This window comes from Lissotriton helveticus, chromosome 9, assembly GCF_964261635.1.
Source record: "Lissotriton helveticus chromosome 9, aLisHel1.1, whole genome shotgun sequence".
NCBI classification, from domain to species: Eukaryota; Metazoa; Chordata; class Amphibia; order Caudata; family Salamandridae; genus Lissotriton; species Lissotriton helveticus.
The window spans coordinates 595,792,570-595,817,481 of record NC_136070.1 but is presented as its reverse complement, the minus strand read 5'-3'; the positions used below and the strand labels follow the sequence as shown (position 1 = coordinate 595,817,481).

The window sequence follows — 24,912 nt, the reverse complement described above, 5'->3', positions numbered from 1 at the left end:
TCTCTGCTAAATGTTTTTATTTGGGTTTTCAGAGGTCTTAGTTCTATTGCATTGTTGCATAGTCCTTGTTGTTCTTCTGTAGGCGTTTCGAATGTGATGAGCCTCTTTGTTAGGACCTCTGTACTTGTAGCAAACCTTGGTGTTCTGCTACTTATTGGGAGTCCACTTGGCCTACTGTTTGTTATCGGCCACATGTTGTGGTTTTACCAGGTCGATGGATACAACTCGGTTCTCCTTTTTACCAGCAAGTGGCGGTAGTACAACTGATCTTGTCCCGTTGACAGACAAGACAGGAACTGCTTTTCTGTAAGAAGGCCCAAATTCCTTCTTTACCGCGATCTTCTCCCTGACTAGATCCCCGACTTTTGGAATCCAGACAGGTCTTGCTGGGACAGGTGGTGATTCTTCAGTGGTTGTTGGCTGTTGTTTCAAGTGTATGTTGCTCAGGTCTTTTCTTGTTTTCTTTAAGTCCTGCAAAATAGCCAAACGGTCTTTGACATCAAAGCTTTTTTCTTTAACCACTGAAGTCTGACTGTCGAGGTCAGAGATAATCATTCTAGTTCCAAATAATAATTCGTACGGACTGAATCCCTTCAGAGAATTTCTTGGCAAGTTATTTAGACTACGTTGGACACTTATTAGATGTTTGACCCACCCAGCTCCCGAACCTAATACCTTTGCCGTTATAGATTGCTTTATGTCACGGTTTTTTCTTTCAACAATTCCGTTCCCCTCAGGGTGAAATGGACAAGAGTACCGCAATTGCACGCCCATGCTGACCATGGCCTCCTTATAAGCCCGAGAGCTAAAAGCAGGACCATTGTCCGAATGCAGCATGCCAATTGCGTATGTGCCGATAAAGACTCGCAAATCTTTTATAACAGTTCTGGCCTCAGCCGTTCGCTGGGGCCACATCCATATGAATCTCGTGCATGAATCCACTGCGACCAAGATATATTTATAGTTACCATCCCTTTGTAAGGGACCGCAGTGGTCTAGATAAACACAGGCTAATGGTTTATCCGAGATTAGAAGGGGCGTCTGCGCTGGACGTCTCACCGTTGATACTTTCATTTTTTGACATATTTCACATTCTAGAACATAGTTCCTCGTTTGTCTTCTCATTTGTGGCCACCAGTATCTCTGTTTTGATAATGATACTGTGGCTGAGACGCCAGCATGGATAGAAGCAAGCCCTTCGTGTGCCGCTATTATTAGTCCTAACCTATGTTCCATGTTTGGAATTGCCCTATCCCCCACTCCAGGGATTCGAGCAAAAGGAACATTGTTTGCATCAGTTATGTATGAGTATTTTACTGGAAAGCCTTTAGGGAGTGGTTCTATCGAATCCTTTTCTGAAGCGCTGACAGCTTGTAATATTTCGCTGTCTATTTTAGTTTTTGACCGGGTGACGGCAGCTACGGAAGCCGTTTGCACAGCTGCCTTCGCGGCCTCATCAGCCAATGAATTCCCTGCAACGTGAACGCCATCACGTTGATGACTCAGCGTGTGTATCACGTGAGTCTTTGGTAGTTCTTTCTGTAAAATAACTATTTGTTCCCAGAGCATTTTATGCTTGATCGTGCCACCTTTCGCATCCTTGAAACCATTCTGAAGCCAGATCTGCAAGTATTCATTATAAGACTGAACGCAATAATACGAATCGCACACAATGAGTGTGGGGAATTCTCGATCGGTATTTTCAAGCGCCATCTTGAATGCTAGTAGTTCAGCTCGCTGAGCTGTACAATCTCCTAGGGATTGTGTTTTAGTGAGGGTTGGTTTAAATTTCCCTTCGTGCCAACGACCTTTAACAATCGCGCACGCAGCACTGTAAGCTTGTTTACCCCCTACTGCGGGTTGTGCTGATCCGTCTGTATATATTATACAGCCGTAGTGATCTAGAGGCAGAATTTCGGTTGGCGGAGGACATTCAAATTCATATTGGAGAAATTCTTGTGTTTTTAAGTAAGGATCAAATTCGTACACCACGTCTGTTGCAGCAAGAGAGTTAGCCCATTGTATCCATCTCGGATGGAGTGCTTTAGCATTTGGAATGCTTGCCTTTGTTACCGCCTCTAAGGCTGGTATTGGTGTCACGATTACTATTCGTTTACCTTGTGCCAGGGCTCGTTCTTTTGCTATAGCTGTCTGTGTTGCTGTAAGAATTTTTTCCGTTGGGCTAAATTTCATTTCAGCCTTAGTGTACAAGTGTGATTTGAATGCAATTGGTACCTTTTCTCCCTCATTAGAGGTCAGGTATGTGAATCCGCATCTCCCTGGGATGACTCGAATCACAAGATTGCGTGTGTTATCACGTGTTTCTAATTTTGTTTTAATTAGCATGTCTGTTTGTAAGGATCTCAAAATTTCTGTGTGTGTTTGAGTCCAACTGGATCTTTTAAAGTCTGGTTTAATTAGATCATAAAGGGGTTTGACCCTTTCTGCGTAATTTGCAATGTAAGTTCTTCCGAAATTTAGGAAGCCTAGAATTGACTGTAGGTTTTTTAGTGTTTTAGGAGCTTGGATTACGGCACATTTCTCTAGGAAATTGTCAGCCAGGCTTTTGCCTTCACTTGATAACTCATATCCTAAGAATAGGACTGTTAGATGGGCAATTCTGGATTTTTTAAAGTAAAATTTGTAACCCTCTGCTGCGAACCCAAGTATTATGGTGTTCACTCTTTTCAAGTGAGTCTCCAAGTCATCATCTGTTAAGTAAATGTCATCGACATAAGATAATGCTTCATCATCATATAGTTGTAGTAATTCTGTTACTCTCGCTGAGAATACCCCCGGGCTGTTCTTGTACCCCTGGGCTAACCGACAGAATTGTTTTTGAGTGCCATTTACTGAGAATGCAGTTAAATGTCTGCTCTCTGGTGCTATGTTTTGACAAAAGAATCCATTGGAGATGTCCAAGGTTGTTTTGTATTTTTTGCGCACTATGTTATTCATTAGTGCAGCACTGTGTGAGTTTTGCACTGCAAAGGTTTTGCAACATGTGTTAAGGTGTCGGTAATCCAAAACTAGACGATATGAATTGTCTGGTTTGGAGACCGGAAACAAAGGATTGTTCATTTGTGAGGTGCAAGTTTCAATCACCCCCTGGTATTCTAGCTGATCTAGTATTTCATTTACCTGTTTTTTAGCTTCTTGCTTAATTGGGTACTGCCTTTGTGCAGTAGGTTGTGATTTTAACTGGATTTTGTGAGGAGGAGAATCCTCATCCCATCCTACATGATTTTTATATAAAGCAGGTGCTAAGGCCACTGCCCACTTTCTAGCAAGTGTGTATTTTTTATGAATCGGGATTTGATTCGAGAAGGCAGGCATCATTATTTCTTCGCCATGAGGGCACTCCCTAACAAACTCTGGTGGCCAGTCTTTTTCAGCTAGAAGGATATCATAGCCCTTGGAGAGATTATCCCAAAATAGTCCCCTTATTTTCCTAGTCTTATCTCCCTCTATACGTAATGTTATCTCGTATATCTTGTGGGGTTTGCTAACTCTGGTGTCTGCAGTTTCCACTTGAAGATATTAATTCGTGTCCACTGTCTCCAGATGATTCATAAGGACTTTGCGAGCTATGCTCACTTCTGCTGCGCTGTCTAGCATTGTCTGAGCCCACTCTCCGTTTTTCAGTTGTGTCCTCAGTATTCTCGGCATTGTTAACTACCTTGATACTGGCTACCTTCTTTTTTGGAAATTGTAATTTCTTTTTTAGTTGAGCAGGTTCCTTGTCTTTGGACTTGGCGTGCTCTTCTCTTTGTTCTGATCGTCCTCTTCTTTCCGATTTCTGCGAGGAATTCTGAAAAGATTGAGAGGGACGTGTATCAATGTCTTGATATCTATCAGGTTTTTTAATATTATCCCTATTTCTAAGGTTATATCTTTTCCCAGAGGGGTCACTCTGGGGTGACCTGTGTCTCTGGTTCGGAGATTTCTCCCTTCGCCTAGGAGACCTTCCTCGGGACTGGAATTTCTTTTCTTTTGGATTGGATTGTTTGTTTCCATCCCAGTTCTTTTTTGGTGAATTATTATTAAAAAATATTTTTTCTGGACTTTCAGTCAGTTGCGGTTTTACTGGTATTCCACCTAAACTATCTCTACCTAGTTCTTCATAAGTTTTTTCTATGATTCTGGCAATTTCAGCTGGTTGGTCTGCTATATCTGTCTCTTTTAACCTCTGGCGGATCGCCACGTTTGCTGCTTCACCTTTTATATTGGCTAATAATATAGCCGAGACCTGCTTGAAGTCTTTTAGTAATTTCATACCAAGAGTTAAAGCTGGTTCTGGACCGTATTCATCTTGAATTTGTTTTAGCACATCTGGTATTACCGAAATGCATGGAACACCGTGCGTTTTTGTGTATATTGAAGCAAAGACTGTACCCCAAGTTTCACAGTCCTCTATGTGTGGTGCGATTCCCATTGGGAGACATATAGTCAGAATCCTGTGTTTTTCTAGCGGGGTGGTGTCAGGAAACACCGCCTCTATTTGGGTAATTTTCTGTGCCAACCAGAATGGTATTTGTTCCCGTTTAGCCGGAACTTTACCTAGGCAGGATTGGATGTTCTGTGGTGTGATTTTATTTGTGTTCCCCTGGTGAGGGGTCAGCTGTGGAAGTTTAATCGCTGGCTGAATTGTTGTAGTCCGCATTACATACTGAACTAATTGTCTGTGAATTTTTAGTAACTGTTTTAGCTGTATTAACAGCTCTCCTGTAGACATCCCTTCGATGTCTGGGTGTGGTGTGTATCCGGCTAAGACCGGCCACGTTGCTCCTGGTCTACCTAAAGGACCGAGCCTGGTGATGTGATTATTATGTATTAGGGCGCCATCAAATAAGAGCAAATGCTCTTGGAATTTGAGTGGTACTTCCACCTCCTCGAAAGGAGTGTAAATGTCAGGTGGTACCTCTATTTTGTAATAGTGGAAGTACTTTGTTACAGCATTTGCTGCTGGAAAATGTATCTATGTATAATATACCTCTGTCTGCCGATATTCGTGTGCCTCAATTACGAATATGACTGTGCCACCTCTAGGTGTCAGTCCATTTTCTATAAGTTTTAAGGTTATAGATTTCCTTTTGGCGACCGGGATGAGTATTATATCCCCGTCCGCATTTAGTGCTGCAGTATCAGCTGCTACTATTTCAGCTGCTAATCTAACTGCCTCTCTTTCTTCATCACTTTCTGACATTTTACTGTTAGGATGGTTATTTTGTTTGTTTGCAGATCAGGTTTCTTATGGAACAAAGATTAGAATGCACAATATTTTGGAACTGTTTATCCTTCAACGTTGACTATACCAAGAACCATACATAGGAGTTCCCTCCTGCGAGGTTTTGGAGGATATTACCTTTCACCCACTCCAGACGTCTTTGGAGTATTTGGGAAAAGGGGTCTGAGTGAGAAAGCACGACTGAGTTACTCTAAAAGTCTTACGTTAGTTTTATCGCCCTTTCCAAACGCGTTGGGCGCCATGTAGTGTAGTTCCTATCTTCCCAATAGGCTCTGCGCATTGGAATAATACCTACAGCAGTAAAGGCCTAGGCCAGACGTTAACTAGGTCTACTACTGTCGATACTAGACTTAAGTTTTGGGTTTGCCAGCGTAGCTCAGAGTTCGCTAGAAACTTTCTCGAATGTTCAGGAAAGAATTAACTCCCCTGATTAGACAAGAAGGGATTTAGTTTCTGACAACCATAGAACATGACAACTTTGCTCTCCCCTAATCAAGAGTCAATCTCGAGAGTCGTGTGAGCACAAGGCAATTATTTTACTCAGTCAGTACGTGCATTCTTAGTCTCATCAGATTGTAGAGAAAAGGAAGAGACGGGCGTGTTCAATAAAAAGGTGTTATTTATTGATCAGTCTCTTTTCTCGTACAAGAGAAATGGATCGATATTATTGCAATACTTATAGTTAAGTAAAGTGCATACATTAAAAGCAATAGTATAAAATAATACTGTAAAAACATTGATATGGTTTCTGAGCCATATGATGTTTAAAAATTATTAAAATATATTTACATACACATATACATTTGACTAAACGTACTCAACTGGTGTTTCTAAATACGCCTACCCCGTGTACCTGACCTAAGTCTAATGCGTGGGCGGGAATAGAAAGTTACAGTTTAAGTTAAGTTTGTTTTTGCCAAGTGAATAACTAAAGAATTCTCTGTGAGGGGTTATTCAGTTCTGTACCTGGAATTTAGGATGAATGAGGAATGGTATCTCTTTCTCTGCTCTCGATATTCCAGGCTGCCTGCGAGGGCTGCCCGAAAGCGCCGGTGCTGGGTCTCTCGGCAAGAGATAGCAGCGCGTCTCTCAGCGCGTCAGGAAGGCGGGGCTGCGCCAGCGGGGTCTGCTCTGCTTCTGGGCTTCGGCAAGTATGGCTGCTCCGTCTCGTCACCACGCGTGTGTTTGCATAGGGCAAGATCGGCAATATTTATACCTTAAAGGTGCCGAGATTGACGTAAGGATGGACATAGATACGTCAATAAAGATGTCATACGACTTGCTCGTTAGCACATTCTTTACTAAAGTTCTCTGTGAAATCAAAACAATGGCCGCACGGATTTTCCAGGTTGTCATAGGTTTGATTTGTTATGAGAACGTCGTATGCCTTATCAGGGGCTGGAGGAATGTCGCTTGTCTAATTAGATCTCAAGCGTTATGACCTAATCAGATAACACGTTCCTGTGCCGTAGTGTGACTGCGTCAGATAACGGTATCTGCATCATGGGGGCTTTTCTTGCCTCATGGGCTGACTGTTAGTTAACTTGATAGTTAGTTTAACCAGAATAGGGTCAGGAATAGGGGGATCGATTCAGAACCTATAGGAATACATGACACATTATGGTTTGCATCTAGTGCTGTCAGTAAGCCACATACTAGAGACAGAGTGTGTGTAATGGGTAGTGTTCCAAGTGCCGTCAATAACTGTAACCCCTCAACTGCAAGGTCCCCAAGGAAAAGGTCCCGAGGTCCGAACTTCATCACCCAACGTGGGTGACAGTGAAACCTGAACATGTCTATGCTGTGGGGGGGTGAATTCCACCGGCGCACGCTATGGATCTGTTGGTGTCACCACAGCATGCCCCATGCTAGTGGAATCCCTTCCCCCGGTGGCCCACCCATGCTCCCTTGCAGTTTTTCATACTTTACCAATCAAGGCTGCCACCGCTGCAATCAAAGGTCGTGCGCCACCTGCGCAGTGATGTTAGGGAAAAGTTGCAGGCTGGTGGCAGAGCCCGATACTTCTGTGTGCGTGTCCGAGTCGCCGCTTACGGCCAGAGTGTCGCCTGCATCGTGAGCAGCCAGGGCAGCCTCTGTCAGCCGGGCGATTTCCAGCGTTCCTCCAGCTCGTGCTGACGTCGATCCGCCACTGGCCGAAGATTCCTTTGCGCTCTTCCCACTGGTGACATCTCTATGTATCCTTTGGCGTGAAGGCCCTCCTCTCTGATTATCCACAAATGGGTCCTGCGTGTTCAGTGGCGACAAGGACACCTCCATCCACTCCGCTGCCTCCTCGGGTGTGTCAAAGAAGTATGATTTGTTGTCATGCATTATTTTGAGGCGGGCCAGGAATAGGAGTGCGTATTTCAGGTTCCTATCGCGTAGTTTCCGCTTCACCCCTAGGAACGTCGATCTGGCCCTCTGCACCGCCGGGGTAAAGTCCGGGTAAATGGATACGGTTTTATCTTCGTACCTCAGCGGTGCCTTTTCTCGCGCTGCTCTCAACACCGAGTCTCTGTCCTTGTAATGCAGAAGGCGTGCTATTAACGGCCTTGGTGGTGCCCCCGGCTTGGGTGGTCTCGCTGGCATTCTGTGCGCCCTCTCCACGCTATACAATGGGGTCAGGTCTTGGGGTCCCACAACCTTCTTCAGCCAGTCCTCGACAAATTGCGTGGGGTTCCTCCCCTTACTGCGCTCCGGAATTCCTAAGATTCGCACGTTATTGCGGCGCGCCCGCCCTTCCGCATCGTCCATCTTGTCCCAGAGCAGTTTAACCTGTTTCTCCATCTGCTCGATCTTCGTGGAGTGTTCCGTCTGCTGCGGAATCAGGTCGTCCAGGGCAATCTTGTGCTCCGATACCTTCTCGGCTAATTTGTAGTGGTCCGCCCGCAGGAGTGACAGGCCAGTTGCCATGCTGTCCATACGCGTCTCGAGCGCCTCCCTAGACGCCTTGATTTCAGCCAGGATGAGGTCTAATTTTGCGTCTTGTGTGCACTTGCCTGTCGGTGGTACAAACTCCGCATTGGAGGAGGCCAGCGGGTCATCGGAGCCAGTAGATTGAAAGTCCGCGTGGGCGCCCTGGTCATGCATTTTCGCCCTGTTTCTTCCCATGGCTCTCGTCTGCAGGATGGAGGTGGTGAGGCCCCTCTGGCACCGCCTGTGACGGCCTGTGCGGCGTTTGTCCTTTGGTTCTGCTCGGTCAGTGGAGGTAGACGTGCCAGGCCGTGGCCACTCTCGCGTGGTATCAGGTACTCCTCTGCTCCCAGGATGCAGGTAATACAGTTGACCGGTTCCTGTAGCGCCACCGGGTAGCGCCCGTCGGGGTTTCCGCCTACCCTGCCACCAGTGGCTAGTAGTGCGTCACAGCAGGAGTGCAGGCGGTCGGCGTTCTCAGTGCCCTACTACACCGTTTCGTGCGCCGGCCGCGGTTAATGTCTCCAAGGAAAATCCCCGGTGGTTTAGGGCGCACATAGTCGCAACATCAACTTGCCAGGGGGGGGGTCCAGCAACACCGTAGCGCACTGCCTCTGTCGATTGGTGGTCTGGCTTGCCCAAGAGCAACACAGCCTGGTAGCGAGTGTCTGCCCCGGAGGTGTCGCCACCGCCTCAGGAGCTCGATGCAGTTCAAAATGGCGTCCTCTCGTCTAGCGCCACTCTCGGCAGCGCACTCCCGCAGTTGTGCGTTAAGTGATGGCCTCCCACAGGAAGGGGGGGTCAGCGCAGGTTTTTGTGTCCCTTAATGGTTGGGGGGGCCAGCCGCCTACACCTCCGTTCTCCCACAGGATCACGGGGATTCAATCGCCGCCGGTGCGTCACAGATCGCACTCACCCTCCGCCGCGTTGCACACAGGGCCAGCCCGGGGTACGGCGTCCTCTCCGCGCGGCCACACACCAGCCGTGCTGTCTGGCCGTAGCGGGTGCTTCCCCAGTCATCTCCCTGCCGCCGCAGAGCTCCGCTCGGGGTCGATGGGTGTTGCCCGTCCTCAGGCGGGTCGGCGTCTTCGCGACCGGCCAGTCCAGTTACGACGGGCCGCGGTCTGCCCCCGGGAGGTAGGCCTCGTCCGCGCCGATATTTGCGCCCACGCCTCGGGAGGGTCCCAGTCTCCGCAGTTCACGCCACAGCGGGCGCCACGTACTTGGAGTCTGTGGAGCCTGGGCAGACTTCCCATAGGGCTCGGGAAACATGATAAACCGCTAGTGTGTGGGGCTTACAACGGAGCTAGCTCAAAGCTCGACCACCATGCTTGGCTCGTGGCCACGCCCCCTCGAAGTCTGCAACATGTTGAGGCTCAGTTCCTTCAAGGATGCCAATCACATGCACATTATTGCAGCTGGACTGGTTCTCAGCACCCTAGGCGCGGCGGTGCAATTCTGACGTACGTGTAAGAAGGTTGGTGACCTGGAATTTAAGGCATGCAACGTCATCCTCCACTTTTGGAGATTCGGTATTTGGCCTCCATGATCCAGGCTGTGGTGTTTCTGAGGGCCTGATGGATTAGCGCCACATCCATACGCACCTCTCTGATTTTGGTTTCCATGGCCGATTGCGTGCCCTAATTCCGTGGAGGTTAGTGGCAAGATCTCCAGCCGACGAGGAGCCACCAGTCCCGCCTCCGGCGCCTCAAGGATGGACATTCGCAGGACCAGTGGTGAATTGCTCTATTCCAGTCTGGGAGGTAGTTGGGTGGGTAGTCTTGTCTTTACCCATATCAGCGGTGTGGAGACCCTCCAAGACACTGCCGGTGGCGGAGATATGGCCCACTTAACATGGCCTTGTGGCAGCATGAGCAGCTGATCCGGTGAGGACAGATAGTTTTTCGTGACCTGTGAAGTGGGGCCGGAGGTGGTAAGCCAGATGCATGGGTATCGTGGGTAACTTCTGTCAGGGACACTTCCAGTGTAGGGTGTAAATAAGGCTAAGATGGAAGGCGTTTCGTGGCCCCCAACCTGGTCACAACAAAGCCCAGCAGAGGGAGCAGTGCTGCGCAGTAGTCGAGAGTGTGGCGGCAGGCTTTAAGATGGGCAGGTCAAGGACGTCATGGACATTACTTATCAGGTCCAGCGGGAGGTCCAGGTAAAAGGGTGAAAAGGGGGCGACCAGCACAAGGTCCCACAGAGGCAGTCCGGGTTCAAGTGCCACCACTGCCCACCAATGCATGCCAGGGGTGGCACAAGCTAGAGAGGCTAGGGTCCCAAAGTATGGCAGAGGACTAGCACACCGCAACAGGGCGGGCAGTTCATGGCAGCGAATGTAGCAGGTTCAGACGCGGGTGGGGAATCAGCCATATAGTTCTAGCATGCAATAAAGGCAGTCTGTCACAAATCACTCACCCCAGCCACTCAAGGGACAGATGAACTGGTGTATGGGGCTCTGCGGCTCCACTGCCTTCCCCACCACTCCGGCCTACTCCACCACACTTACCGGCACCCCACAGGTCACGGCCAAAGAAGTACAATGCAGTCCCCAAGCACAGTTCAAGGGCCCGGGGCTGTCCAGGTGGCCATCCCTGACCTCAGCGGCACCAAGTGTCTTTAGTTCTTGGGGGCATGTGCGTTGGAATCAATGACTTGAGTCAGGGACCCAGGCTCACCTAGGTCAGGCCCCAAGCCAGTCGGCCGTTCCATCTAGTCACTCGCGGGAGCTGATCTGGTGTCAACTCAAGGATGCCCTTCACACCGGGGCCCCTGGCTGGCAAATGCCAGAGGTGTGAAGTGGAATCAAGACTATGCAGCATTGGTATTCTGCACACCGATCTTTGATGGAGCTGGCCGTGGGCTTCGGCATGTCATGGTTTACAAATTAAGAACTGCAGACCAGACGCAAAATCGTATTTGAGATTTATAAACCAATGCAAATGATGATTTGCATTGGTTGGTAACAAAAAGAAATGCTGGGCAATGGACTGCCTTGCGTTACTTTGCACCAGGAAGACGTTCCAGGTTTGGTGAAATGGCGTTCCAGTGCATCCACCCATGAATTTTGATGCAAATCCATTTCACAGTTTTTCCATTTTTCTCTTCCCCAAAAATTAGTGCTGGTGGGCCCCACCTGCAACCACTGGTTCGAATTAAGCACTGGTGTATGCCATCAAAAAGTAATGCAGACCTGATAAAAACCCTTTGTAAATCTGGGTCTAAATTTTATGTCAAGAACGGAGGCTCCTATTATGCCTTCTTTTCTTGCTTTATTTTAAATAGCAGCAAGATAAGCAAAGAACTACAAATACCCAGAAGGCCCAGCAGAAAACTACTGGCCAATGGGGTTAGAATAAACAAACAATGGTCCAATCACAACCAGGATAGTATATATGGCCATCTCTGACCACACGAAGTCCTCTTTTCTTGCTGCTACGCAGAAAGATAAGTCGCATTTTCCTTTTCTCCTTCATATTTTAATGTTTGGTGCGCGTTTATTGCATTGCTGTGTTGTATTTATGCTCCGTTTGCTGCCGAAGTTACTGTTGTGCTTTACGAGCGTTCGCGCTCATTTTGCTGGTCGGTCTTTGTTCCGAGTTGCTTCTGCCCCGTTTTCGCCCCCCCCCCCCCCTCGCGTGTGTCAGCGTTTGGTTTCTCCCGCTGCGCACGCTTCCCGCCTTACCGGCTGTTCCCTCACAGTGCTCCGTGGCTCCCTGCTGCTCATTTCTCTACCGCTGTTTGCACAACGCGGTGTCCGCCCCCAGGGGAGTGTCTCCCTGCCATTCCGGCCCGTTTCCGCCCCCTTTACTTTCCTCTCTGCATTAACCCTTTCCCTTCCGTTTTTGCTGGCATGGAAAATACAAGCTCTCCAGAGCTGGATAATGAGGAAAGCGAAGCTTTCAAGTCAGACCTCAGTCACTTTATTAATACTTCAGTGGAGACTGCTGTCGAGGCTTCTATGACTCGTGTGTCCAGACACATGGAAAATTCCCTTTTAAGCCTCATGACCAAAGCTTTGGCCCATTCTGCGGGGGATAGCAGAAAGCGTAAACTGGTTCCTTCCACTTCTCTGCCTAAAAAAGTGTCACTGTTGGGTCGCGAGGCCTCCTCGCATTTGGTTGAGGACGTGGTTCCTCCCAGGCCTCCTAGCAAGGAGGGGTTAAAGGTTGCTATGTCTAAGAGTAAAACTAAGACAAAAAATGTGGAGGTTCCTAAGAAGCTGGTCATTGATGCAATTCCTGACACGGATGATGATGATGATGATATGGGTGACACAGATGATTCGACTGGGTTACTTCACTTACTTGATTCTCCTTCCCCCAAGAAAGCGAGATTGGATGCTTTTGCGTCTGAACCTGTTTTGGATTCGGAGGGCCAGCCTATGTTTGACCCCTCTTCTATCAGACATCCCAATTCTACTGAGTGGTTCCCCACTCCTCATGTGGGTGAATACATCTCCTCCAAGCTCCGTCTGCCCTTGGACAAGTCTGTTCGTGCTAAGCTCAAGTCTGAGTGTCCAAAACCTTCCCTTCCTTGTCATGTCACCGTTACACCTTCAATTGATCAGCCCCTTCTTACTTTCTTCTCGAAGTTTGGCAAGGATCCCCGCAGGGGTGTGGATAAGGCCTGGTCCACTTGCCAGGACAAGCTTTTGGATGTTGTGGGCCCTTTGGCCCGGGTTTTGGATATGGCGGAGACGGCCCGATTGGAAGGTTCGGACCTTGATCCGGAAGAAATCTCTTTGTGGCTTCAACGCTCCTTTTGCCTGTTGGGTAATGCCAACGCAGCGATCACTCATGAGCGCCGTAAAGGACTGTTGATCAAATTGGATCCGAAGTTGGCCAACCTAGCTACCCAGGACCCGGGTGTCAAGGCTGACGGCCTTTTGTTTGGCGATTCCCTTGTCAAGGATCTCAGCCGTTACGTGTCCACTTTTGCTTCTTTAGACAAAGCGCAATTTTCCATCAAAAAAGTGTTTGCCCCTCGGGTTTTTGGCAGGGCCGGCAGAGGCAGGAACCGCTCTTCCGGCCGCGGTTACCCGAACCAAGGTTCCAGAGGCGCAGCCAACTCCGGCTATCAAGAATTCAAGCCACAGTTCTATCCCCAAAGAGGTCGTGGCTTCAGGGGTCGAGGACAGAAAGGTTTCCGCGCCCACAACAACAACGTCAACAACCAAGGTGAGCCCTCCCCCTCCTATCGGAGGACGTCTTGCTCTTTTTCTTCACAGGTGGCGCGCGCTCACGGCGGATCCCTGGGTCCTCAATTCCGTTCAAGGCTATCTCATCGAGTTTTACGCTCAGCCTTTCCAGTCTATTTTTCCTCCTCCGTTGTTTTTTTCCGCAGACGTAGCTCTGCTAGTCTCACAGGAGATCCGAAGTCTTCTTCACAAACAAGCCATTCTTGTCGCTCCCTTCGATCCCTCAGGTTTTCTAAGCTCCCTCTTTTTGGTTCGAAAAAAGAACAAAAAAGTTCGTCCAGTCATCAATCTCAAGTGGTTCAACCAGTTCGTGGTTTATCGCCACTTCAAGATGGAGACCATTCTCCATCTCAGGGATACGTTACGCCAATCCGATTGGATGGTCAGACTCGATCTACAGGACGCATATCTTTCCATTCCTATACACGAGGCCCACACCAAATTTCTACAATTTCAGTGGTCCGGTGTCACTTACCGATTTTGTTCTCTTCCTTTCGGACTTTCTTCCGCTCCTTGGTGCTTCACCAAAGTGATGAAGCCAGTGGTGTCCCATCTGCGCTCCCTCGGTATTCGTCTCATCATTTATCTAGACGATATATTGATCATGCACTCGGACATGCAGACTCTTCTTTCTCACCTCGAGATTGCTCAGTCTCTCCTTCTGGATCTGGGTTTCCTCATCAATTCCGAGAAATCTATGTTAGTCCCTTCTCAGAGTGTGGAATTTCTAGGCTTCCGAGTGGACTCTTCCACCGCATCTCTTTATCTCCCGCAATCCAAAGTTTCAGCCATTCGGTCAGAATTATGTCAAATTCTTCGCCTTTCCGAGGTGTCTCTTCGTTCGCTTGCAAGGGTCGTAGGCCTTCTGTCAGCCTCCATTCAAGCGATCTTTCCAGGGCCTCTGCACTATCGTGCTCTGCAACGCTTGAAGATTCGTCATCTTCGCCAAGGCTTGGCGTACTCGGATCTTATCCAGCTGGACCAAGAATCCCGTCTCGAGTTACAATGGTGGATAGACCATTTAGATGCGTGGAACGGGAGGACGATTTTTGCAACGGCCCCCGATCTTGTATTAGAATCAGATGCCAGCCTGTCGGGTTGGGGCGCCCGATGTGGTTCAATCTCGACTGGAGGTACATGGTCTCCAGAGGAGTCGTCATTGCACATAAACTGTTTAGAGATGCTGGCAGGCTCCTTTGCAATCCGCAGTCTGGCAAAAAACAAAGCAAGTTGTTCCATTCTCCTTCGGATGGACAATGTTTCTGCGGTTCGCTACATAAACCATCTAGGTGGCACAAAGTCAAAACCGCTGGCGGAACTTGCAAAGAGCCTTTGGCACTTCTGTCTTCAACACAAGCTATCTCTCCGAGCGGAATATCTCCCGGGCAGTCTCAATGCCATCGCAGATTGGCACTCTCGATACCTTCGAGATTCAAGCGATTGGAAGCTGCTTCCCTCCGTCTTTCTTTCTCTCTCCCAGAAATGGGGTCCCTTTTCTATCGATCTCTTCGCTTCCCGGCTCAATTCCCAACTTCCCGCTTTCTTCAGCTGGAGACCGGACCCTCTTGCTCTCGCGACAGATGCATTCCTGCAGGATTGGTCTCTGAATCTCAATTATACGTTTCCTCCGTTCGGCGTCTTCGCGACCGGCCAGTCCAGTTACGACGGGCCGCGGTCTGCCCCCGGGAGGTAGGCCTCGTCCGCGCCGATATTTGCGCCCACGCCTCGGGAGGGTCCCTTAATGGTTGGGGGGGGCCAGCCGCCTACACCTCCGTTCTCCCACAGGATCACGGGGATTCAATCGCCGCCGGTGCGTCACAGAACGCACTCACCCTCCGCCGCGTTGCACACAGGGCCAGCCCGGGGTACGGCGTCCTCTCCGCGCGGCCACTCACCAGCCGTGCTGTCTGGCCGTAGCGGGTGCTTCCCCAGTCATCTCCCTGCCGCCGCAGAGCTCCGCTCGGGGTCGATGGGTGTTGCCCGTCCTCAGGCGGGTCGGCGTCTTCGCGACCGGCCAGTCCAGTTACGACGGGCCGCGGTCTGCCCCCGGGAGGTAGGCCTCGTCCGCGCCGATATTTGCGCCCACGCCTCGGGAGGGTCCCAGTCTCCGCAGTTCACGCCACAGCGGGCGCCACGTACTTGGAGTCTGTGGAGCCTGGGCAGACTTCCCATAGGGCTCGGGAAACAGGATAAACCGCTAGTGTGTGGGGCTTACAACGGAGCTAGCTCAAAGCTCGACCACCATGTTTGGCTCGTGGCCACGCCCCCTCGAAGTCTGCAACATGTTGAGGCTCAGTTCCTTCAAGGATGCCAATCACATGCACATTATTGCAGCGGGACTGGTTCTCAGCACCCTAGGCGCGGCGGTGCAATTCTGACGTACGTGTAAGAAGGTTGGTGACCTGGAATTTAAGGCATGCAACGTCATCCTCCACTTTTGGAGATTCGGTATTTGGCCTCCATGATCCAGGCTGTGGTGTTTCTGAGGGCCTGATGGATTAGCGCCACATCCATACGCACCTCTCTGATTTTGGTTTCCATGGCCGATTGCGTGCCCTAATTCCGTGGAGGTTAGTGGCAAGATCTCCAGCCGACGAGGAGCCACCAGTCCCGCCTCCGGCGCCTCAAGGATGGACATTCGCAGGACCAGTGGTGAATTGCTCTATTCCAGTCTGGGAGGTAGTTGGGTGGGTAGTCTTGTCTTTACCCATATCAGCGGTGTGGAGACCCTCCAAGACACTGCCGGTGGCGGAGATATGGCCCACTTAACATGGCCTTGTGGCAGCATGAGCAGCTGATCCGGTGAGGACAGATAGTTTTTCGTGACCTGTGAAGTGGGGCCGGAGGTGGTAAGCCAGATGCATGGGTATCGTGGGTAACTTCTGTCAGGGACACTTCCAGTGTAGGGTGTAAATAAGGCTAAGATGGAAGGCGTTTCGTGGCCCCCAACCTGGTCACAACAAAGCCCAGCAGAGGGAGCAGTGCTGCGCAGTAGTCGAGAGTGTGGCGGCAGGCTTTAAGATGGGCAGGTCAAGGACGTCATGGACATTACTTATCAGGTCCAGCGGGAGGTCCAGGTAAAAGGGTGAAAAGGGGGCGACCAGCACAAGGTCCCACAGAGGCAGTCCGGGTTCAAGTGCCACCACTGCCCACCAATGCATGCCAGGGGTGGCACAAGCTAGAGAGGCTAGGGTCCCAAAGTATGGCAGAGGACTAGCACACCGCAACAGGGCGGGCAGTTCATGGCAGCGAATGTAGCAGGTTCAGACGCGGGTGGGGAATCAGCCATATAGTTCTAGCATGCAATAAAGGCAGTCTGTCACAAATCACTCACCCCAGCCACTCAAGGGACAGATGAACTGGTGTATGGGGCTCTGCGGCTCCACTGCCTTCCCCACCACTCCGGCCTACTCCACCACACTTACCGGCACCCCACAGGTCACGGCCAAAGAAGTACAATGCAGTCCCCAAGCACAGTTCAAGGGCCCGGGGCTGTCCAGGTGGCCATCCCTGACCTCAGCGGCACCAAGTGTCTTTAGTTCTTGGGGGCATGTGCGTTGGAATCAATGACTTGAGTCAGGGACCCAGGCTCACCTAGGTCAGGCCCCAAGCCAGTCGGCCGTTCCATCTAGTCACTCGCGGGAGCTGATCTGGTGTCAACTCAAGGATGCCCTTCACACCGGGGCCCCTGGCTGGCAAATGCCAGAGGTGTGAAGTGGAATCAAGACTATGCAGCATTGGTATTCTGCACACCGATCTTTGATGGAGCTGGCCGTGGGCTTCGGCATGTCATGGTTTACAAATTAAGAACTGCAGACCAGACGCAAAATCGTATTTGAGATTTATAAACCAATGCAAATGATGATTTGCATTGGTTGGTAACAAAAAGAAATGCTCGGCAATGGACTGCCTTGCGTTACTTTGCACCAGGAAGACGTTCCAGGTTTGGTGAAATGGCGTTCCAGTGCATCCACCCATGAATTTTGATGCAAATCCATTTCACAGTTTTTCCATTTTTCTCTTCCCCAAAAATTAGTGCTGGTGGGCCCCACCTGCAACCACTGGTTCGAATTAAGCACTGGTGTATGCCATCAAAAAGTAATGCAGACCTGATAAAAACCCTTTGTAAATCTGGGTCTAAATTTTATGTCAAGAACGGAGGCTCCTATTATGCCTTCTTTTCTTGCTTTATTTTAAATAGCAGCAAGATAAGCAAAGAACTACAAATACCCAGAAGGCCCAGCAGAAAACTACTGGCCAATGGGGTTAGAATAAACAAACAATGGTCCAATCACAACCAGGATAGTATATATGGCCATCTCTGACCACACGAAGTCCTCTTTTCTTGCTGCTACGCAGAAAGATAAGTCGCATTTTCCTTTTCTCCTTCATATTTTAATGTTTGGTGCGCGTTTATTGCATTGCTGTGTTGTATTTATGCTCCGTTTGCTGCCGAAGTTACTGTTGTGCTTTACGAGCGTTCGCGCTCATTTTGCTGGTCGGTCTTTGTTCCGAGTTGCTTCTGCCCCGTTTTCGCCCCCCCCCCTCGCGTGTGTCAGCGTTTGGTTTCTCCCGCTGCGCACGCTTCCCGCCTTACCGGCTGTTCCCTCACAGTGCTCCGTGGCTCCCTGCTGCTCATTTCTCTACCGCTGTTTGCACAACGCGGTGTCCGCCCCCAGGGGAGTGTCTCCGTGCCATTCCGGCCCGTTTCCGCCCCCTTTACTTTCCTCTCTGCATTAACCCTTTCCCTTCCGTTTTTGCTGGCATGGAAAATACAAGCTCTCCAGAGCTGGATAATGAGGAAAGCGAAGCTTTCAAGTCAGACCTCAGTCACTTTATTAATACTTCAGTGGAGACTGCTGTCGAGGCTTCTATGACTCGTGTGTCCAGACACATGGAAAATTCCCTTTTAAGCCTCATGACCAAAGCTTTGGCCCATTCTGCGGGGATAGCAGAAAGCGTAAACTGGTTCCTTCCACTTCTCTGCCTAAAAAAGTGTCACTGTTGGGTCGCGAGGCCTCCTCGCATTTGGTTGAGGACGTGGTTCCTCCCAGGCCTCCTAGCAAGGAGGGGTTAAAGGTTGCTATGTCTAAGAGTAAAACTAAGACAAAAAATGTGGAGGTTCCTAAGAAGCTGGTCATTGATGCAATTCCTGACACGGATGATGATGATGATGATATGGGTGACACAGATGATTCGACTGGGTTACTTCACTTACTTGATTCTCCTTCCCCCAAGAAAGCGAGATTGGATGCTTTTGCGTCTGAACCTGTTTTGGATTCGGAGGGCCAGCCTATGTTTGACCCCTCTTCTATCAGACATCCCAATTCTACTGAGTGGTTCCCCACTCCTCATGTGGGTGAATACATCTCCTCCAAGCTCCGTCTGCCCTTGGACAAGTCTGTTCGTGCTAAGCTCAAGTCTGAGTGTCCAAAACCTTCCCTTCCTTGTCATGTCACCGTTACACCTTCAATTGATCAGCCCCTTCTTACTTTCTTCTCGAAGTTTGGCAAGGATCCCCGCAGGGGTGTGGATAAGGCCTGGTCCACTTGCCAGGACAAGCTTTTGGATGTTGTGGGCCCTTTGGCCCGGGTTTTGGATATGGCGGAGACGGCCCGATTGGAAGGTTCGGACCTTGATCCGGAAGAAATCTCTTTGTGGCTTCAACGCTCCTTTTGCCTGTTGGGTAATGCCAACGCAGCGATCACTCATGAGCGCCGTAAAGGACTGTTGATCAAATTGGATCCGAAGTTGGCCAACCTAGCTACCCAGGACCCGGGTGTCAAGGCTGACGGCCTTTTGTTTGGCGATTCCCTTGTCAAGGATCTCAGCCGTTACGTGTCCACTTTTGCTTCTTTAGACAAAGCGCAATTTTCCATCAAAAAAGTGTTTGCCCCTCGGGTTTTTGGCAGGGCCGGCAGAGGCAGGAACCGCTCTTCCGGCCGCGGTTACCCGAACCAAGGTTCCAGAGGCGCAGCCAACTCCGGCTATCAAGAATTCAAGCCACAGTTCTATCCCCAAAGAGGTCGTGGCTTCAGGGGTCGAGGACAGAAAGGTTTCCGCGCCCACAACAACAACGTCAACAACCAAGGTGAGCCCTCCCCCTCCTATCGGAGGACGTCTTGCTCTTTTTCTTCACAGGTGGCGCGCGCTCACGGCGGATCCCTGGGTCCTCAATTCCGTTCAAGGCTATCTCATCGAGTTTTACGCTCAGCCTTTCCAGTCTATTTTTCCTCCTCCGTTGTTTTTTTCCGCAGACGTAGCTCTGCTAGTCTCACAGGAGATCCGAAGTCTTCTTCACAAACAAGCCATTCTTGTCGCTCCCTTCGATCCCTCAGGTTTTCTAAGCTCCCTCTTTTTGGTTCGAAAAAAGAACAAAAAAGTTCGTCCAGTCATCAATCTCAAGTGGTTCAACCAGTTCGTGGTTTATCGCCACTTCAAGATGGAGACCATTCTCCATCTCAGGGATACGTTACGCCAATCCGATTGGATGGTCAGACTCGATCTACAGGACGCATATCTTTCCATTCCTATACACGAGGCCCACACCAAATTTCTACAATTTCAGTGGTCCGGTGTCACTTACCGATTTTGTTCTCTTCCTTTCGGACTTTCTTCCGCTCCTTGGTGCTTCACCAAAGTGATGAAGCCAGTGGTGTCCCATCTGCGCTCCCTCGGTATTCGTCTCATCATTTATCTAGACGATATATTGATCATGCACTCGGACATGCAGACTCTTCTTTCTCACCTCGAGATTGCTCAGTCTCTCCTTCTGGATCTGGGTTTCCTCATCAATTCCGAGAAATCTATGTTAGTCCCTTCTCAGAGTGTGGAATTTCTAGGCTTCCGAGTGGACTCTTCCACCGCATCTCTTTATCTCCCGCAATCCAAAGTTTCAGCCATTCGGTCAGAATTATGTCAAATTCTTCGCCTTTCCGAGGTGTCTCTTCGTTCGCTTGCAAGGGTCGTAGGCCTTCTGTCAGCCTCCATTCAAGCGATCTTTCCAGGGCCTCTGCACTATCGTGCTCTGCAACGCTTGAAGATTCGTCATCTTCGCCAAGGCTTGGCGTACTCGGATCTTATCCAGCTGGACCAAGAATCCCGTCTCGAGTTACAATGGTGGATAGACCATTTAGATGCGTGGAACGGGAGGACGATTTTTGCAACGGCCCCCGATCTTGTATTAGAATCAGATGCCAGCCTGTCGGGTTGGGGCGCCCGATGTGGTTCAATCTCGACTGGAGGTACATGGTCTCCAGAGGAGTCGTCATTGCACATAAACTGTTTAGAGATGCTGGCAGGCTCCTTTGCAATCCGCAGTCTGGCAAAAAACAAAGCAAGTTGTTCCATTCTCCTTCGGATGGACAATGTTTCTGCGGTTCGCTACATAAACCATCTAGGTGGCACAAAGTCAAAACCGCTGGCGGAACTTGCAAAGAGCCTTTGGCACTTCTGTCTTCAACACAAGCTATCTCTCCGAGCGGAATATCTCCCGGGCAGTCTCAATGCCATCGCAGATTGGCACTCTCGATACCTTCGAGATTCAAGCGATTGGAAGCTGCTTCCCTCCGTCTTTCTTTCTCTCTCCCAGAAATGGGGTCCCTTTTCTATCGATCTCTTCGCTTCCCGGCTCAATTCCCAACTTCCCGCTTTCTTCAGCTGGAGACCGGACCCTCTTGCTCTCGCGACAGATGCATTCCTGCAGGATTGGTCTCTGAATCTCAATTATGCGTTTCCTCCGTTCGGCGTCTTCGCGACCGGCCAGTCCAGTTACGACGGGCCGCGGTCTGCCCCCGGGAGGTAGGCCTCGTCCGCGCCGATATTTGCGCCCACGCCTCGGGAGGGTCCCAGTCTCTGCAGTTCACGCCACAGCGGGCGCCACGTACTTGGAGTCTGTGGAGCCTGGGCAGACTTCCCATAGGGCTCGGGAAACAGGATAAACCGCTAGTGTGTGGGGCTTACAACGGAGCTAGCTCAAAGCTCGACCACCATGCTTGGCTCGTGGCCACGCCCCCTCGAAGTCTGCAACATGTTGAGGCTCAGTTCCTTCAAGGATGCCAATCACATGCACATTATTGCAGCTGGACTGGTTCTCAGCACCCTAGGCGCGGCGGTGCAATTCTGACGTACGTGTAAGAAGGTTGGTGACCTGGAATTTAAGGCATGCAACGTCATCCTCCACTTTTGGAGATTCGGTATTTGGCCTCCATGATCCAGGCTGTGGTGTTTCTGAGGGCCTGATGGATTAGCGCCACATCCATACGCACCTCTCTGATTTTGGTTTCCATGGCCGATTGCGTGCCCTAATTCCGTGGAGGTTAGTGGCAAGATCTCCAGCCGACGAGGAGCCACCAGTCCCGCCTCCGGCGCCTCAAGGATGGACATTCGCAGGACCAGTGGTGAATTGCTCTATTCCAGTCTGGGAGGTAGTTGGGTGGGTAGTCTTGTCTTTACCCATATCAGCGGTGTGGAGACTCTCCAAGACACTGCCGGTGGCGGAGATATGGCCCACTTAACATGGCCTTGTGGCAGCATGAGCAGCTGATCCGGTGAGGACAGATAGTTTTTCGTGACCTGTGAAGTGGGGCCGGAGGTGGTAAGCCAGATGCATGGGTATCGTGGGTAACTTCTGTCAGGGACACTTCCAGTGTAGGGTGTAAATAAGGCTAAGATGGAAGGCGTTTCGTGGCCCCCAACCTGGTCACAACAAAGCCCAGCAGAGGGAGCAGTGCTGCGCAGTAGTCGAGAGTGTGGCGGCAGGCTTTAAGATGGGCAGGTCAAGGACGTCATGGACATTACTTATCAGGTCCAGCGGGAGGTCCAGGTAAAAGGGTGAAAAGGGGGCGACCAGCACAAGGTCCCACAGAGGCAGTCCGGGTTCAAGTGCCACCACTGCCCACCAATGCATGCCAGGGGTGGCACAAGCTAGAGAGGCTAGGGTCCCAAAATATGGCAGAGGACTAGCACACCGCAACAGGGCGGGCAGTTCATGGCAGCGAATGTAGCAGGTTCAGACGCGGGTGGGGAATCAGCCATATAGTTCTAGCATGCAATAAAGGCAGTCTGTCACAAATCACTCACCCCAGCCACTCAAGGGACAGATGAACTGGTGTATGGGGCTCTGCGGCTCCACTGCCTTCCCCACCACTCCGGCCTACTCCACCACACTTACCGGCACCCCACAGGTCACGGCCAAAGAAGTACAATGCAGTCCCCAAGCACAGTTCAAGGGCCCGGGGCTGTCCAGGTGGCCATCCCTGACCTCAGCGGCACCAAGTGTCTTTAGTTCTTGGGGGCATGTGCGTTGGAATCAATGACTTGAGTCAGGGACCCAGGCTCACCTAGGTCAGGCCCCAAGCCAGTCGGCCGTTCCATCTAGTCACTCGCGGGAGCTGATCTGGTGTCAACTCAAGGATGCCCTTCACACCGAGGCCCCTGGCTGGCAAATGCCAGAGGTGTGAAGTGGAATCAAGACTATGCAGCATTGGTATTCTGCACACCGATCTTTGATGGAGCTGGCCGTGGGCTTCGGCATGTCATGGTTTACAAATTAAGAACTGCAGACCAGACGCAAAATCGTATTTGAGATTTATAAACCAATGCAAATGATGATTTGCATTGGTTGGTAACAAAAAGAAATGCTGGGCAATGGACTGCCTTGCGTTACTTTGCACCAGGAAGACGTTCCAGGTTTGGTGAAATGGCGTTCCAGTGCATCCACCCATGAATTTTGATGCAAATCCATTTCACAGTTTTTCCATTTTTCTCTTCCCCAAAAATTAGTGCTGGTGGGCCCCACCTGCAACCACTGGTTCGAATTAAGCACTGGTGTATGCCATCAAAAAGTAATGCAGACCTGATAAAAACCCTTTGTAAATCTGGGTCTAAATTTTATGTCAAGAACGGAGGCTCCTATTATGCCTTCTTTTCTTGCTTTATTTTAAATAGCAGCAAGATAAGCAAAGAACTACAAATACCCAGAAGGCCCAGCAGAAAACTACTGGCCAATGGGGTTAGAATAAACAAACAATGGTCCAATCACAACCAGGATAGTATATATGGCCATCTCTGACCACACGAAGTCCTCTTTTCTTGCTGCTACGCAGAAAGATAAGTCGCATTTTCCTTTTCTCCTTCATATTTTAGTGTTTGGTGCGCGTTTATTGCATTGCTGTGTTGTATTTATGCTCCGTTTGCTGCCGAAGTTACTGTTGTGCTTTACGAGCGTTCGCGCTCATTTTGCTGGTCGGTCTTTGTTCCGAGTTGCTTCTGCCCCGTTTTCGGCCCCCCCCCCCCTCGCGTGTGTCAGCGTTTGGTTTCTCCCGCTGCGCACGCTTCCCGCCTTACCGGCTGTTCCCTCACAGTGCTCCGTGGCTCCCTGCTGCTCATTTCTCTACCGCTGTTTGCACAACGCGGTGTCCGCCCCCAGGGGAGTGTCTCCCTGCCATTCCGGCCCGTTTCCGCCCCCTTTACTTTCCTCTCTGCATTAACCCTTTCCCTTCCGTTTTTGCTGGCATGGAAAATACAAGCTCTCCAGAGCTGGATAATGAGGAAAGCGAAGCTTTCAAGTCAGACCTCAGTCACTTTATTAATACTTCAGTGGAGACTGCTGTCGAGGCTTCTATGACTCGTGTGTCCAGACACATGGAAAATTCCCTTTTAAGCCTCATGACCAAAGCTTTGGCCCATTCTGCGGGGGATAGCAGAAAGCGTAAACTGGTTCCTTCCACTTCTCTGCCTAAAAAAGTGTCACTGTTGGGTCGCGAGGCCTCCTCGCATTTGGTTGAGGACGTGGTTCCTCCCAGGCCTCCTAGCAAGGAGGGGTTAAAGGTTGCTATGTCTAAGAGTAAAACTAAGACAAACAAGCATTTACAATGCAATAGGTCTCCCAGTATTAAAGTTTGAGCTATTGGCATTGTATATTACAATGTGTTACATTAATTTGTTATCAAACTCTGAATTGTTGTATAAAGATGATTTGTGTCACGTGACTTCCCTACCATCTCCTGCATGGCCTGCTGCCTGCAATGTCGTAATGCAAGAATCAGCAATTGTGCCGGACTAGGAATGAGGGCCTCTTCACGGAGTAAAACGATGATAATACGGAAAATGGATGGGCACATTATCTGACTTCTGTTTTAGCGCAGTTCGAGAAAGGCTGCATGGATTACATTACCTAACGTGGAGGTGAAGAACACTGGTTCTGATCCATTCCCAACATATGACCTACCACCAGCAGATATTGGCCGCCCAGCCAGCACTTCATCTCAGCGAACCTGCTCCTGTACTCCCCAGCTGGCAGTGTTGCCAGATTTTTAGACCCGTCCCAAGCCCAAAGCCGCTCAAATAGAAGCCCAAAACAAGCCCAATCAGACCAGTTCCAGCCCAAAAACCAGCCCAAATTAGCAAGTCTGAAATGATGTGCAAATAATCATCAGAAACAATTTTAAGGACAAATATACATTGTATTCAATATACAGATAATGGGAGGGCGTTAACTGGGCACCTGCCTTAATGCTACTCAATTTTAAAATCAGTCCTTACTGTGGCC

The 24,912-nt window shown here is 50.0% G+C and overlaps 1 protein-coding gene and 1 pseudogene across 1 annotated transcript; both read left to right on the top strand.

The window, feature by feature from the left end:
• Positions 1 to 12,093: 12,093 nt before the first annotated feature.
• On the top strand, positions 12,094 to 17,573 carry LOC144782561 (uncharacterized). Its single transcript, XM_078661945.1, has 2 exons — positions 12,094 to 13,743; positions 17,563 to 17,573. The coding sequence occupies exons 1-2, from the start codon at positions 12,123 to 12,125 to the stop codon at positions 17,571 to 17,573; spliced, it is 1,632 nt and encodes a 543-aa protein (XP_078518071.1). The 5' UTR covers positions 12,094 to 12,122.
• Positions 17,574 to 18,126: 553 nt separating this feature from the next.
• LOC144782560 (uncharacterized) lies at positions 18,127 to 24,680 on the top strand (annotated as a pseudogene).
• Positions 24,681 to 24,912: the final 232 nt, after the last annotated feature.

What these genes read in the sequence shown, in the direction of transcription:
- LOC144782561 (XM_078661945.1), top strand. Translation starts at nt 12,123, where the DNA reads ATGACTCGTGTGTCCAGACACATGGAAAATTCCCTTTTAAGCCTCATG.